Source organism: Pelophylax lessonae (genome assembly GCF_965119305.1).
Source record: "Pelophylax lessonae genome assembly, chromosome: 5".
Lineage (NCBI taxonomy): Eukaryota > Metazoa > Chordata > Amphibia > Anura > Ranidae > Pelophylax > Pelophylax lessonae.
In genome coordinates, this window is record NC_138772.1 from 431104832 (window position 1) to 431121192 (window position 16361).

Consider the following 16361-nt stretch of genomic DNA (forward strand, 5'->3'; position numbering starts at 1 on the left):
ATCAACCAAGACATAGGTCACAAAAACATCTGTCAGGACTGCATTATAAAATCCTTGCCTGTACTTAGCTCTCAAGGGTTTTGATTTGTGCATTCCTGGTCTACATCAGTAGTTTTTATTTCCCTGAAAGCCAGTCTGCAGGTAATTCAATATAAGTAATAGTTGTTTATATCTGTGTGTTATCAATGTCTTCTGCAACCTGTTGCTAATATGCATTTTCTGCTCAGTTTGCCTCTTTTCAACATCAAGTCTAATATCATTCTTTATCTCAGTTAGATCCTAGTTCTAGAGCTGGGACTTGTCTTGTAACTGACAGGCTGACAAGTATTGTCCATGTTAATTATGCAGAATTGCATCCATTCTCAGTAACACAGAAAGGTTTCACAGTATGATGTCCTCTCCTCACTGCTGTTGACAGTCAAGTCAATGAATCCACATCTGACTCCAGCATTTTGAAGAAATTCTGTTCATAGTTAATTTGTATGAATTCAACAAACACAACATTTCCACAGTCCTATGTTTGATTAGTAAACCCCTGTAATGTTCATTGATGGTATCAGCGTGTTTTCTTCATCTCAGAACTGAGAATATTAACAGATAAAAAATATAGATGTATTTATTTACAAAGTAAAACACAGAAAATGCTCTGAAGCTAAGGTAGTGTTTTAATAGAAAACTATTATATTTTTCGTAACGTGTGTCTGTCAGATGTCAGCTGGTACTTTGTTATTTCTCTTATAGACAATTTGTCTGCCTTAATCCTTTCATCTTTTGTAAAGAACTGAAATATCGCTCCAGGCTTTCTCTACAGTAAACTAAGATTCATTTTACAATGTTGTATTTTTTTTTTCCATGTGAATAGTGTTCTTAAACTTGTATACTACACATTTTATCATGTGTTTTCTTTTCATTGTTTAAAACAAATGAATGTCTATATTTATTAGAGTTCATGTAGTGAACAGCCCAAGCTAATTTATCCAACCCCAAGTTCAGATTTATAGAAGAACTTTAACCACAAAGTCTTTTTGCTGTTACATGTATTGTATTTGCACATATAAAAAAGGTTAATAAAGGTCAAAGAAAACAACTCATTATACTGTATGTCATACCCCTATAAGTTTTAAAATATATTACTATACAAAGCATGGGGTGATACATGGCATGCAGATCAGCAGAGAAGACATTCATTTTAAAATATCAACGTATTTCTTTATTATATCATCTTGATAAGAAAAAAGCACTCTCCGTATCAAGAGTTAAAATATTTTGCAGGTTCACAGAAAAATATTGTCCATAGCTTGGCAAGCATTACATAGACACTGCATATGTAGATATTTTTATCCATCGATGCATTACATGATGATTTATCTGTTCAACATGTCTAATATAGACATTGGTTTGATCAGTGGGAGGAGTGGTCTTGGGAGGCAGTGGCATTAGATGAAAGGACTTCACACTCCACAATGGAACACTTCCCAAAGTTCCGAGGCAACTACATGGATGTTTCAGTGGGAGATAAGAGGAACAAGATGTCTTTGTAGCTTCTTCCCTCTTCTTGGGAAGAGCAGTGGTGAATACGAAGATTTCCTTTTGGGGTATCACCTGCAGCATGGATTACCTTACACTATTACATGTGTATGAGGGGTGCATTTGGCTGCAATTAGAAGGGTCTTATTATTTTTTATGGGGGTCCACCCCCCTAGGGCTCTGCTCAAAAGTATTTAATCTATGCATCCTTATCTCTTTTCTGCACCTGCTCTTTGCCATGCCTGGAGAACAATGAATTATGAAGACAATATATTTTTTATATGGTAAACTTTATGGCTGTTTTATGTACAGCCTTGGCCAAAAGTTTTGAGAATGACACAAATACTAATGTTCACAAAGTCTGCTGCCTCAGTTTTTATGATGGCAATTTGTATATACTATAGAATGTTATGAAGAGTGATCAGATGAATTGCAATTAATTGCAAAGCCCCTCTTTGCCATGAAAATGAACCTAATCCCATAAAAAAGATTTCCATTGCATTTGTGAAGAAGGCTTCAGGGTGCCCAAGAAAGTCCAGGATGCACAAGGACTGTCTCCTACAGTTGATTCAGCTGAAGGATCGGGAAACAGCCAGTGCAGGGCTTTCTCAGCAGGCAGGTGTGAGTAAATTTTCACTCACAGTGAAGTGAAGTCTTTTGGCGGATGGCCTGGTGTTAACCGCCTTAGCGGTAATCCCGAGCGTGACTCTGGGTTGATTTTTCATTGCAGGAGCGGTAACCCCGAGTCACGCTCGGGGTGGATGTGCAGAGAGCGCAGCGGTGTTCTCTTACCTTATCCTGTCGATCCAGCGATGATCTCTCATTGCTGCGACCGCCAGCCGAGAGTCCCGCCGCTCCTCCGTCCCTCCGTCGGTACGATCACTTCCTAGTTCCGTTCCCTGCAGCAGCAATGCTGCATGGGAGCGGAACTAGGGAGGGAAATTAAAAAAAAAAAAAAAACGTTACACAAAACACACTTTATATTATATTATATATATATACATATATGCATATATATATATATATATATATATATATATGCATATATATATGCATATGCATATATATATATATATATATATATATATATATATATATATATATATATACATGCATATATATATATATATATATATATATATATATATATGCATGCATATATATATATATATATATATATATATATATATATAAAATTATATTATTGATTCAATTATAATTCATGCGTTATATATTATATATATATATATATATGTGTGTGTGTGTATATATATATATATATATATATATATATATATATATATACACACACACACACATATCTATATATAATATATAATGCATGAATTATAATCTAATCAATAATATAATTTTATTATATATATTATATATTAAATAATAAAATAATATTATTGATTCGATTATAATTCATGCGTTTGTGTTTCAAATTTATCACATCTGGGATGTCTACTAGAGTCTTGTTTTGGTCAGGTTTAAGTCAGTAATTACTAAGAATTATAGGCCTATAATACATAACGCCAAATTTCCATGAAAAGAATTGTACCGCTTTTGGTATGTAATTCCAGACATAATCATACCGCCAGGGAGGTTAAGAAGGAAAGCAAAAAAGCCACTTATGTCCAGGAAAAACATTCGGGACAGACTCATATTCTGCAAAAGGCACAGGGACTGGACTGCTGAGGACTGAGGTAAAGTAATTTTCTCTGATGAATCCCCTTTCCAATTGTTTGGGGCATCCAGAAAATACCTTGTCCAGAGAAGAAAAGGTGAGTGCTGCCATCAGTCCTGTGTCATGCCAACAGTAAAGCATCCTAAGACCATTCATGTGTGGGGTTGCTTCTCAGCCAAGAAAGTGGAGTCACTTACAATTTTGCCTAAGAACACAGCCACGAATAAAGAATGTTACAAAAACATCCTCCGAGAGCAACGTCTCCCAACCATCCAAGAGCAGTTTGGTGATAGTGCTATCTAAGTGGCCTGGGGAACAAAACATTGAAATTTTGGGGCCATGTCCAGGAAATTTCCCAGACCTTAATCCAATTGAGAACTGGTGGTCAATCCTCCAGAGGCAGGTGAACAAAAAAAAAAAAAAAAAACCCACGAATTCTGACAAACTCCAAGCATTGATTATGCAAGAATGGGCTGCCATCAGTCAGAATGTGGCCCAGAAGTTGATTGACAGCATGCCATAGGGAAATGCAGGGGTCTTGAAAAAGAAGGGTCAACGCTGCAAATATTGACTCTTTCCATAAACTTCATGTAATTGTCAATAAAAGCTTTGACACTTATGAAATGCTTGTAATTATACTTCAGTATACCATAGTAACATCTGCAAAAAGACTTAAAAACACTAAGGCAGCAGACTTTGTGAAAATAAGTATTTGTGCCATTCTGAAAACTTTTGGCCATGGCTGTATAATTACATATCTGCATATACAACCTTGAGAAGGTGGACTTTATTCCAAGAAACACATTGGATGAAAAGAAAACAGTATCCATTTAATGAATGGATGGATAAAAACAGCTACATACCTGCATGCCAAGCAATCACAATGCTTCTATTACACCCACAGTGCTGTCCTTAAAAAAAAAAAAAAAAATATATATATATATATATATATATATATATATACATATTCAAATGGGATCTAGAAGGACAATGCTGTGGGTATAATAATAAGTTACCATTTTAAAATAAATGTTTAATCTGTGGTTATTGTATGCAATGTAGCACCCCACTATACTGTATAGCGATATATGTTGTAATAATTTATCTTTTTATTTAGCTGTCTATAGAAGACACATGGAGGATATTAAACCATTCACACTAATCTCTGTTCTCAAAAAACTGTAAACATTTACATGTCCTACAACAAAATCAGAATTCCTTGAACGTCTAAACAAAAGGTATATTTCCACCAAAAGGTTTGCATCCCCTATTTGTTTTTCTAATGCAAGATACATTCATTACTGACCAAAGGTATATCACTCCTGCAAGGGTGTCTGTGGCAAGACATTGTGATGATCAAACACTTCTAAAAGACTTGGTATAGTTGCTCAAAAAAAAAACCATGCAATTCAACAATCCACGTTGTGTGCTAGAATATGGTTTTTAATTAGAATCAAGATCCTATACTTTCGATCTGTTTTGGGGTAAAGTTATGTTCATTCAGTAGGATCAGCATCCACATTCAACAAGGTGTTGGTGATGGAGATTTTGGTCCATGCTGACACAACAATGTACTGTGATTATTATTATTGACCACTTAGACAAAGCGTGATGGCTCAATGGATGCTTGCTGTCTATGCCACACTGACACACAAGATTCACAAGACAATGCAATTTTTTTTGGGTCTTTAGTCATCCAGTTGTAATGATACTTTCCCCACAAACTAATTTGTCTGTTCTTAGCTCACAGGAATAGAAGCCAGAGTGGGCTTCTGCTGTTGTAACCCATCCAGTTCAAGATTTAAAGTTTTTCTTTAAGTTTACCCCCAGGAAACAACTGGGGAAGTGGCTATTTAAACAGTTTTGGGCTTCCGGCAAGCTTGAACAGGTCTGGTGCTAATCCACAGACCTCATTCATTGACAATGTGTTATTTTCCTAGTCAACAAATGCTCACTGTGAGTTTTATGTTTTTTAAACTTTTCTCAGTAAGTTCTAGAGACTGTTGTATGTGGTTTAAACAGCCAATCAGATACTCTGCCTCACACAAAGCTACAGCAAATAGAGGGAAACAAAAAGGAAGGTGGTAGGACCTAGATTGAGCTCACACTGGCTAACAGGTAAAGATGTTAAATGTGCAAGGTAGGAAGGGGGTTAGAACAAAGGCACTTTATTTCACAAAAGTTTTATTGAGTTTTTGATTTGTAAAACAACAGGGTGAAAGTGTAAATCATATGCATACAATTACACTTGGTCATGTTGAAAGAAAAGGAGAGATACAAAGCAAGGAGAGTAAGGAGCAAAATTTAACCTGAAGGTCATTACAGCTTGTGATAACTCGTTATGCTTATCGGTGTAGTCAAAGGTGGGAAATATACACCCATGCAAGGAATTCCTCTTGAGAAGGTCATATAACAATTATGTGTGGAAGGGAGGGAGAATATGTTTGGTAGACTACCCCTCCAGGGATTGTATAGTAGAACATGGGGACTATAATTACACAAAAAAAGTAGGTGACTTTATATTTAAGAAGTTAGACAGTACATTTTAAAAATTATTTAAATTAAACACACTTTAGAATTTAGAGTCAAAGAAAAGTGCAGTGCTCCAACACTCCAAGCGCTCCCCTAATATCCTGGAATCAGGTGCTGTCTTGGAGTCCGCTATTCCTCTATGATTAAGTCCATTGGATGAAACATGTCAGAAGCGTGGCCCTATTGGTTGGACCAAGTGCTGAAGCATGTCAGATGATTAACATTTTGCCTGAGAAGTCATTATAAGTGTGCAGCTTTTCCTTTTAATCATACCACATATAAACATGCTTATGTTCAAATCTTCAAACATTTATAGCCCTAATAGAGCTGATATTAGAAAATTGACTGAACATCTGACCAACACAAGTAAGCAACGTGTACAGAAATAGGTGAATATTGGTTATGTCCTTATTATTATTTCTGTCCATAGATATTGGGATTGTTCATTTTAGTAGCCAAATGTTCAATATAGAACCGCTCAATTATAGAATTAAAGGCAGGGTACACATTGGAGCTGGTCTTTATGGTATTTCAAGGCAAGCAAAACAACTGCTTTGCCTGAATATAAACATACAGGTATAAAACAGCAAACACAGCTACAAAATAAAGGTAATACATATAGTAAAAGTTGTAACAGAGGACAAAAAAATCCCATAGCAATCTGAAAGAGGAACTACTTCTTTAAATGTCTGACTTTATTCCCTTTATAATAAAATTATCTGTGAGCATTTTAAAGGCCTAGGATTTATTTTGAAAGATTTGGTTTGTGCTTCTCCTCCATTTGGCTTTCACTTAAAAAGACAATCTGACTGATATGTGGCCTAAGGGCATTCTCCCATTTGTCAAAAGACCTTTCATATTCATGTTAAATACAGCACAAGTAGGGCATTTTCCCTGCCTCACAGTCCTTTCACTAGATCTGATGTGTGATCATAGGAGCTTATAAGAACAATTTATCACAACCTCTTGCCAAATTGCACAGCCAAAACCTGATTAAAAAATAGAGGCAGAATTATATCTTTTCAATGCTGTTTACTCTTGGGTCTTATATGATTTTACTACACTGTATAAATATAAACAGTTCCTATGTTGTGGTCAATTATAGCAGCATATAGTTTACTCATCAGACTTGAATTACAGCTCAAGCAAATATGAAAAAATAATAAAAAGAAAGTCGTTGATCGCTTTTATTTATAGTAGTTTAAAAACGCAAATTTGGTTTTATTTCATGTCACAGTAGAAAGGAAATGTATTCACATGGATTGTGAAACAATATATTTCTTTTCCAGCAAAAAAGTGAAAACATCAAAGAAACATATTTAAAAAGCTAAGAAAATTACTTACAAACACCTAGATTTATTATTTCATAAATAGGCGCAACAGGCTCCATTAATAATAAAAAAAACAAAAAAAAACAAAAACAAAAAAAAACAAAATAAAATAAAAAGATTAAATACAGACACAGTATGGAGAAACAATAACACATCGCCAGATATCAAGGTTATAATTTAGCGGTTCCCAATCTGTTTCTGCATCTAGTAAAATAACATGTAAGCATTTGGCAGTCTTTATACATATAGGGACATAATAACATTTACTAACAAATACACAATAAGTGATACAAAAAGCCATTTTAATGTGGTACAAAATAAATGTGTTTGCTTTCAGTAGAGCCCACTGTATATTTAGCCAATTTGTCAATTTCTTGGGAAGGAATTTTCCTCTGAGATATTTTTGAAAATATAGACATATTAAGCAATAAAAAAAGAAGCAAAAATATGAATGTCTGCCAATTCTAACCATTTTGTCCCCCAAAATTTACCACCTGGAATGTACGATTTTGAAATTTAGTAATTTAGCAACAATAACATCCACATTTTATACTCTAGAAGGGACACTCATGCTATGTACATCCTTGCTATGAGTGCTACATCAAGCCTTTAAGAAAGTTTTTTGTAGATTTTTATGAATGACTTTTGTGAAAATCATTCTGATCTCCATGAGTTTTTAGTCGAGATGACAGTTGCTAAGGCAGCTTACTAGTTCAGCACTTCACAGCAAAACCGATATATTTGAAGAGTCCAGATTTCTTTAGTAATCGTCTTTCAGTAAAGGGAAAATAATGTTACATAAAGAAGTTTCAAAAGAGAAGCAAGACTATTTTTCCCAGAGTGGATGGTCCACAAATGCAAATGTCCTAAGTGCTTAGCAACTTGAATTTTTCTAATAAACTGCAGATCTGCCTTGGCCACGAAATGCAATCCTTGACAAAGGTTGTCCCTGCCCTCTTCCTCTGAAAGAAATTCATTTTCTTGGCTTGTGTTTTCAAGTTAGGTACAGTGCCTTGTCTCTTTGCATGTTCCTATGGAAAAAAAACAAAACAAATGAATTAAGTCTTGGACAACTAGATGCAACCTTTTTTGTCTGGTGGGTGGCAACGGAGAGTTGTTGTGAACTTTATGTATATGTTATATCTAACTGATGAATTGCAAAATGAAAAGCAATATGAACTTAATATATATATATATATATATATAGCTAAAAAAAAATTGTTTTGGATAAATTTGGGAAGAGATAAAACCCTGTGTGTTTATATTTTGACATTTATATCTCGCTGGGTAGATAAATGAGGTGACTCTACCTAGCAGAGCAGAGTCGCAGGCAGCAATAAAATGAGCCAGGGGTTTAATTATTTCCCCAGTCTACAAAAAAATGTTTGGGCTATATACAAACTTTAATTGAAACCTATCTCGGGCTGCCAGTGCTGACTTCCTTTTCTGCAAATTTAGTTGCCTGGTTATCATGCTGACTCTTCAACTTCAACAGCTGGAGTCACTGACCTGGAACAAGTATGCAGATAGAGACTTCTGACTTTACTTTGATTTTCCTGATATGCAGACTTTTTTCATGGGTCAATGACCGTAAAGACATTAAGTACCTAGACTAACAGCATTTTCAAAAAAAGGTCAGCAATGGTAGCCACCAAGGTTTACTTTAAAATCATATTGCGATATAACTATGGGGTTGATTTACTAAAACCGAAGAGAGCAAAATCTGGTGCAGCTGTGCATAGTAGCCAATCAGCTTCTATAGTATCTTCAGCCTATTCAGTTAGGCTTTGAAAAAAAACTGGAAGCTGATTGGTTTCTGGCACCGGATTTTGCTGTCTGCAGTGTCAGAAAATCAACCCCTATGGGTCATCATCATCGATCACAACAATAGTAAACAAATTATTATGAGTTTAATGTATATTTATATGCAAGATGTGAAACATTTATGAATAATGGTGCACATGTATTTGCTGTTATGGTTTCTGATCAATAACTTTTAACCACCCCAGTCCGGGCCAACACTGGCATTTTTCTCATACATGTAAAAATCTTAATTTTTTTTTTTCTTGAAAATTTATTACAATCCCCAAACATTATATATTTTCTAAAAGCAAAGGCCCTGTAAAAAAAAGAACAATGGTGGTTGTTGCTATTTTTAAGTTGCAAACACACATTTTCAGGAAAAAATACACTTGATTGAGTTTAAGTGCATACAAACACAATATATACCCAATTTAATAAATTATAAAAGATAATGTTATGCTAAGTAAACAGATACCCAACGTATCATGTTTTAAAATTGTGCACGCCTGTGGAATGGTACATTAAGTTATCCATAGGTGACGCATTAAAGGCCTTTACAGGTTACCAGTTACATAGGAGGTATTGTGGTACAATTATTGCTCTCACTCAGGCGTTTACCGTGATACCTCATATGTTTAGTACAATCACCGTTCACATATGTGTGTAAGACCTGCGTGTGCATTTGCATTTACGCATGAGCAGGGGGAGACAGGGGCATTTCACCTTTTTTAATTATTATTTATTTATTTATTTTTACTTAAATTTATTTTTTGACACTGTCGATTTTTTAATAGAACTGGTATCACTAGAAATGAACAACATCCCTGGTGATAGCATGGGCCATGACAGATCCTCTTTATTGGGAACTTTATTGGGGACTAATAGACCATTCCTCTGCCCTCCAATGCAGCCAATCAAACAATGATTGGTTTGATTAGCTGCTTTAAAAACCGGTAACTTTACTATCAAAGTCTGATCAGTGAAATAAAAGTGCGGGTCATTTGTTGCAACACTGGGTCTCCTCATAAAGAGTAAGGCCTCTTTCACACATGTTGACTGTTTGTCCACTTTTTATCCATTTGTTGACTGATGAAAAACAGACATCAATGCATTTCTATGGAAAAGCAGATGTAAATGGATGATTATCCTTCCTACAACATCTTTTTTTTGGAACGGATCAAAGCTTTAGTTTTCTTCTGTTAAAAAAAAACAAATCAGATTAAAAACGGACAAACAGTCAGTTTTTGATTGAAAAAATGTCTCCGGGACTCAAGTGGTTAAGGACTCTAGCTAGTGAATGTAAAAAAATGGATGTAAAAACTTATGAAAAACTGTTGTAAACTTCATATGTTTTTTCTTTGAAAAAATGTGACTGAACTGGTGAAACGAAGGGTCTGCATGTGGGAAAACGGCGGAAGGCTCTTTTACATTCTTGGGCTGGGTTCACACATTGGCGAATTGGATGTGAGTTTCTCCGCCTTCAATTCGCGTGACAGGAGAGTGTGATCGGCTCTCAATCACACTCTCACAATCGATCGGTTCACACAGCCCTGGGTCGGTTGTGGTCCACATTTAGGAAGGGTCCTGTGCGTCTCTGGTTCCAATTCAGGTGCAAATTCAGGCAAAAATTCAGACCTGATTCACACCTGAATCAGTGAACAGGGACACACCGGACCCCCTGCTGTGAACTGTGGCTGCGGCATATGTGATACCCAGCCTTAATGCAAGTACTGGTATGTCAGTGAAATTACTGCTCCATCCATGAAAGTCTAGGTTGTTTAGTAAAAGTATCCATCAGTTAAAGTGTAAGTGGAAAGGAAGCATGTGGAGAAAGTACGCATCCCCTACTAAAATTAACAAAGCTTACTCTTTCCTATTGTTTCCTGTTAATGCAATGCTAGACTCATCTACTTAACCACTTAAGGAGCAGAAGGTTTTTTACTCCCTTAATGACCGGGCCATTTCTTGCGATACGGCACTGCGTTACTTTAACTGACAATTGCGCGATCGTACGACGCTGTACCCAAATAAAATTGATGTTCTTTTTTCCCACAAATAGAGATTTTTTTTGGTGGTATTTGATCACCTCTGTGATTTTTATTTTTTGCACTATAAAACAAAAAAGAGTGACAATTCTGAAAAAAATTATTTTTTTTTTACTTTCTGCTATTCCTATTAAAAAAATAAATTAAAAAAAAATCAAAATTTTTCATCATTTTAAGCCAATATGTATTCTGCTATGTGTTTTTGGTAAAAAAGAATCCCAATAAGTGTATATTGATTGCTTTGCACAAAAGATATCGCGTCTACAAACTAGGAGAAAGATTTATATAATTTTAATTTATTTACTTTACTTTTTTATTAGTAATGACAGTGATCCCCAATTTTTAGCAGGACTGCGACATTGCGGTGGACAGATCGGACACCTAGCTGACACTTTTAACACTTTCGGGGGGACCAGTGACATTACTACAGTAATCAGTGCTAAAAATATGCACGGTTACTGTACTAATGACCCTGACAGGGAAGGGGTTAACACCAGGGGCGATGAAAGGGTTAAACGTGTACCTAGGGGGTTCTTTCTAACTGTGTGGGGGATAGGCTCACTGGATGAACACAGACATCTGTGCTCCTAAATAGAAGGAACGCAGGATCCCTGTGTTCATCACTGACAGAACAGCGGTTTGCCGTGTGTACATCAGCAGACCGTCGTTCTGTCTCCATGGGGAGCGATCGCAGGTGCCCGGTGGACAGCGCGGCCTCTGGACCCGATGATTGGCTCCCCCTCTAGCCTCCGGCAGCATGCACACCCACGCTAACTACTACGCCAAGTGATGTACATGTAATGTAACAAAGCAGACCTGCCACTGTAAAACTACGGTGGCTGGTCGGCAAGTGGTTAAAATGCATCTGAAGCCAAATCTTTTTTTTTCTTTTTTTAGCTTTGGATGGAGTAGTGGTGGATTAGAACCCCTGTCATGGAGATCCACCCCCTCTTTTTTTATCATGGTGACCATAGACACCAGAACTAAAAGTGAGGAAAAATCCAAAATTTTGAGTTGCCACTGAAATAGAAATGAGGGGATTTTCCAAAACGGGCATTTGCTTGGTGACAACTATCTAAGATGACATTTTCATCACTTTGGGGAGATCTCCTTTCACTTTTTGTAGTTTCTACAGGATAGGAAGTGAATAGAAGTCTTCCCAGTTGGATTTTTGGGTAATTGCATCTATCTATCTATCTATCTATCTATCTATCTATCTATCTATCTATCTATCTATCTATCTATCTATCTATCTATCTATCTATCTATCTATCTATCTATCTATCTATCTATCTATCTATCTATCTATCTATCTATCTATCTATCTATCTATCTATCTATCTATCTCTCTGTCTGTCTATCTTATTAATATTGTTTATATTGCGTCTTTTCTACTATGAAACATTTCTATTGATTATTGATCAATTCTATATATTAGTTAATGTGTATAAAGAATACTGTAAATCTTTATAAATAAGTTGTTCTACAACTAATAACGATGTTCCTAAGGCATGTGAATTAGAGAGTGTAGTCAAACATTCATAACATGAATACAACACTAGAGTGTGCTGGTAGCCTGCTCACCCACTACTGCAGTAGTCATTGTTCCATTCTATGGCCTGTCCTGGAGGATTTCGGCATCCTGCACGGACATACTCCATTGCTTGAGTAACAACCTGGGCTGCTGTAGATGTTGGGTTGATAAGATTCTGGTATTCTGACTGAAGAGTAAATCCCTGAGTGAAAGAGAGAGAGAAAGAAAATACTGTATAATTAGCTACAAAAAAAAAATGAATACACCGTACACAACATAATGTTCAAGACATAAAAGATTCAATTAAATGTAATTTTACTTTCCGCATTATCAATATATTGGCATCAAAATATACAATGCACAGCAATTATGTCTCTGTATGAAAGAAAAGTTCGCAAAGAACATAAACTGGTTTGCATAGAAGAAAAACAAAACGTTTTAAAGAAAAGGAGACAAAACAATCAACACAGCAAATGGAGATATATTCCTCTGAATCTGTGTTTTTCACATGAAACTCAAGGATACATTGCTTGTTAATTTTCAAAATATGCAACAGAATCTTTTTGAAAAGAGATTGGCAGCAGGTGGCTGAGTGTTTTATTAGGCTACACCTATTCATGCATTGTTCTGAAAACCCTTTTTCTTCATTCAATCACAAAAGGACCATCTGCTTCCTTTATACTTACACTTCTTTTTCAACTAACAAAAAAAAAAAAAAAAAAGCAAAGCACTATACTAGTTATTTGAATTAATGAGTAACAAACAATAATAAAACTCCACACTGTGGTGAAAGAAAAACGAATAGCTTGCCTACAGTTTCAAAATAACAATTAATTTTGAATTTGTATTTCTGCTGTTCTACTTAATTACTAAATTAGTCCACAGAAACTTTAATATATATATATATATATATATATATATATATATATATATATACAGTATATGCATATATCAAGAGGATATGATAATCAGAAATAGGAATGTTTCCATACCTGTCACTGTATGCCCTATTATTATCTAGAAGAAAATCCTTTATTGGCTATGGAAAAGTTTAATCTGATATTTTAGACACTTTGTGAAGCAGCCTACATTGCCCTGAAAACTCCCTCTCTTAAGGTTTGTTTAGGGGTCAAACTTTGAAGAGGTATTGGCATGACCCATTTTTCAGAGGACATTTGACAGATGGTGAGGAGGTGTTTTAACTCTTAACCGCTTGCTGCCTGCACTATACCCGAAGGATAGCTACAGCGCAGGCTTCCAATGCTGGGAGGGCGTCCATGGATGTCCTCCCGTGATCCCACTGGCATGCAGACAGTCCTTTATACTCAGTTGATCACAGATTGGGGTAAAGTGCCAATCAAAGCAGCCTTTTACCTTTGCACCTGATCAGCTGTCAGCCAATGACAGCTGATCACAGGATGTAAACACAAGCTGGTGATGGCTTTCCTCTTCTTTTCTTCTCTGCTGACTGCGTGAGGAGAGAAGAGAGCCGGTAACTGGCTTGTGTTAGGGACATATGCACTGATAATCAGGGCACTGATTATAAGTTAAGTCCCAACAGTGCCCACCAGTGCTGTCAATTAATACCCACCAGTGCTGCCAAAAAATGCCCACCAATGCTGCTAATCAATGCCCACCAGAGCCACCTATCAGGGTCCATCAGTCCTGATAATCTTTGCCCATCAGTGCCTCCTCATCAGTGTCACCCATCAGTACCGCCTGTCAGTGCCCATTAGTGCCACCTCTCAGTGCCCCCTATCAGCGCCCATCAGTGCCACCTCATTAGTGCCAACCAGTGCCACCTCATCAGTCAAAGAAAGCTCTATATGTGTGAAAAAAGTTAGAAAAATCGCATATGGGTACAGTGTTGCATGACGGCACAATTGGCATTCAAAGCGTGACAGCGCTGAAAGCTGAAAATTGGCCTGGACAGGAAGAGGGTAAAAGTGCCCAGTAGGCAAGTGGTTAAAAGCCCACATCACCATGCCACATCCACATTGTATTGCATGCAGTCATGAGGCAGCTGAGATGCGGTCCCATTTTCTTGAACGTGATGGGCGGAAGGTGACATTTTTGCCTAACCATGGTATCTGTACACATCCATACAGTAGTCTTTGCAGCTTAGGGCAGGCAGTTGGGGGTGGTGGTAAAGACATGACTCAACAGTCTGTTTTTTTCTTATTCCACTCACCCCCACCCAACTGCAAGTGTAAGGTTTTTCATTAATTTTCATTAGGTGTATATTAATTTGAAGTAAAACAATCATTTTATTAATTTTCATTAGGTGTATATTAATTTGAAGTAAAACAATAATTTTATTAATTTTTATTAGGTGCATATTAATTTGAAGTAAAACAATAATTTTATTAATTTTCATTAGCTGTATACTAATTTGAAGTAAAACAATCTTATCAATATGTCTTAACATTTAAAAGAAAAAAAAAACTTTTTTCTATGTTTAATTTCTTTTTAAACATTGTACATTTATGGAGGCAGCCATATTAGCTCATTACATATGCATAGTTCCTACATTCCATTGCTACACAATGGTTTCTATTCTTTCACACATTGCAAGTCTATGGGTGTAATTTACTAAAGAAAATGTGTGTACAACATCACATGCAAACATGCAAATGAACACATCTATCTATCTATCTATCTATCTATCTATCTATCTATCTATCTATCTATCTATCTATCTATCTATCTATCTATCTATCTATCTATCTATCTATCTATCTATCTATCTATCTATCTATCTATCTATCTATCTATCTATCTATCTATCTATCTATCTATCTATCTATCCATATTGCGTATAAGTTTGATGATTTTTTCAGACATAGGTCCCTTTCACACGATGGACAAACCGATCTGGTCCGCCTGTCAGTTTTTCAGGTGGACCAGATGTCAACTAACATGTGTCCGTTGACACCTGCCGATATCCGAACTAATTCTGTCATCTAGAAACAGATAGATGGGGATTAGATTGGATGACAGTCCAATGGAAACGGACAGGTGGTCCATTTCAATGGAAACAGACAGGTGGTCCGTTTTCATCCAACAACCCATAGAGGACAGTGGGCTGTCTCCTTTCTGCATTAGCAGAGCTGATACAGACCTGTCATCTGCCTGCTCAGTCGGGATCAGCAGAGATATCCCCTGCTGAGCAGGTGGATCCACTGGCGGACTCTGCCATTGTAAAAGGGGCCTTCACATAAAAATCTGTGGTTTTAGGAGCTAACATCAGTCTTCTTGTGTGAACGTTTCTCATACAGATGCCATTGGAACAATGTTTGCACATGCTGTTCTCTAATATAATGGGAGAATAGATACCATTGTTATATATTGGGAAATGTAAACAATTCAATGGGCCATGTACACATTTTTAACAGCTCTAGTTGTTTTCAAGGAGTTCTTGTCAAACACTGCACCCAGGCTACGTCAATAAAAAGTCAACTGTAGCTTGACCTTTTGGCATATTTTACCACTGGCATGAATGGCATGAATGATACTACAGTGCAATCTAGAGTTTGAGAACTTGATAACTAAGAAGTAAAGTCTTATTTGGGTTTAGGGGTAGAGGGTAGTGGGGAAGGGGGGTTCTCAGGGATAAGCATGTAGCTGAAGCAGCACATGGATTTTTTTCTTTCAAAACTGGATGACATTCTAAAAGGACAACTTTGGCACCAATGGAAACAACACAGTTTGCACTGATTCAAAGTTTTCCTACTATTATTTAACCAATACCCTTATTTTGATTTATGTTCTTACAAATGTTATTTGATTTAGATATACACAATCTACTGTTGAAGCTGATTATTTTTTTCAGTCCTTATAAAGCAGTTATGTATATTGCTTTAGTATCACAAATAGCAGTGTTAAAGTGCTGTAAATGT

At 36.2% G+C, this 16361-nt stretch overlaps 1 protein-coding gene across 4 annotated transcripts in view; it reads right to left on the bottom strand.

The window, feature by feature from the left end:
• Positions 1-7559: 7559 nt before the first annotated feature.
• The window catches only part of TOX (thymocyte selection associated high mobility group box), a 349777-nt gene continuing 340975 nt past the window's right edge, over positions 7560-16361 (bottom strand). For all 4 annotated transcript variants that reach the window (XM_082257764.1, XM_082257763.1, XM_082257762.1 and 1 more), the window contains 2 exons: positions 12513-12664; positions 7560-8111 (listed from right to left, as the gene is read on the bottom strand). In XM_082257764.1, coding sequence (XP_082113890.1) covers positions 8075-8111; positions 12513-12664 — 189 coding nt within the window. In that variant the 3' untranslated portion in view covers positions 7560-8074. The remainder of the gene's footprint in view (positions 8112-12512; positions 12665-16361) is intronic.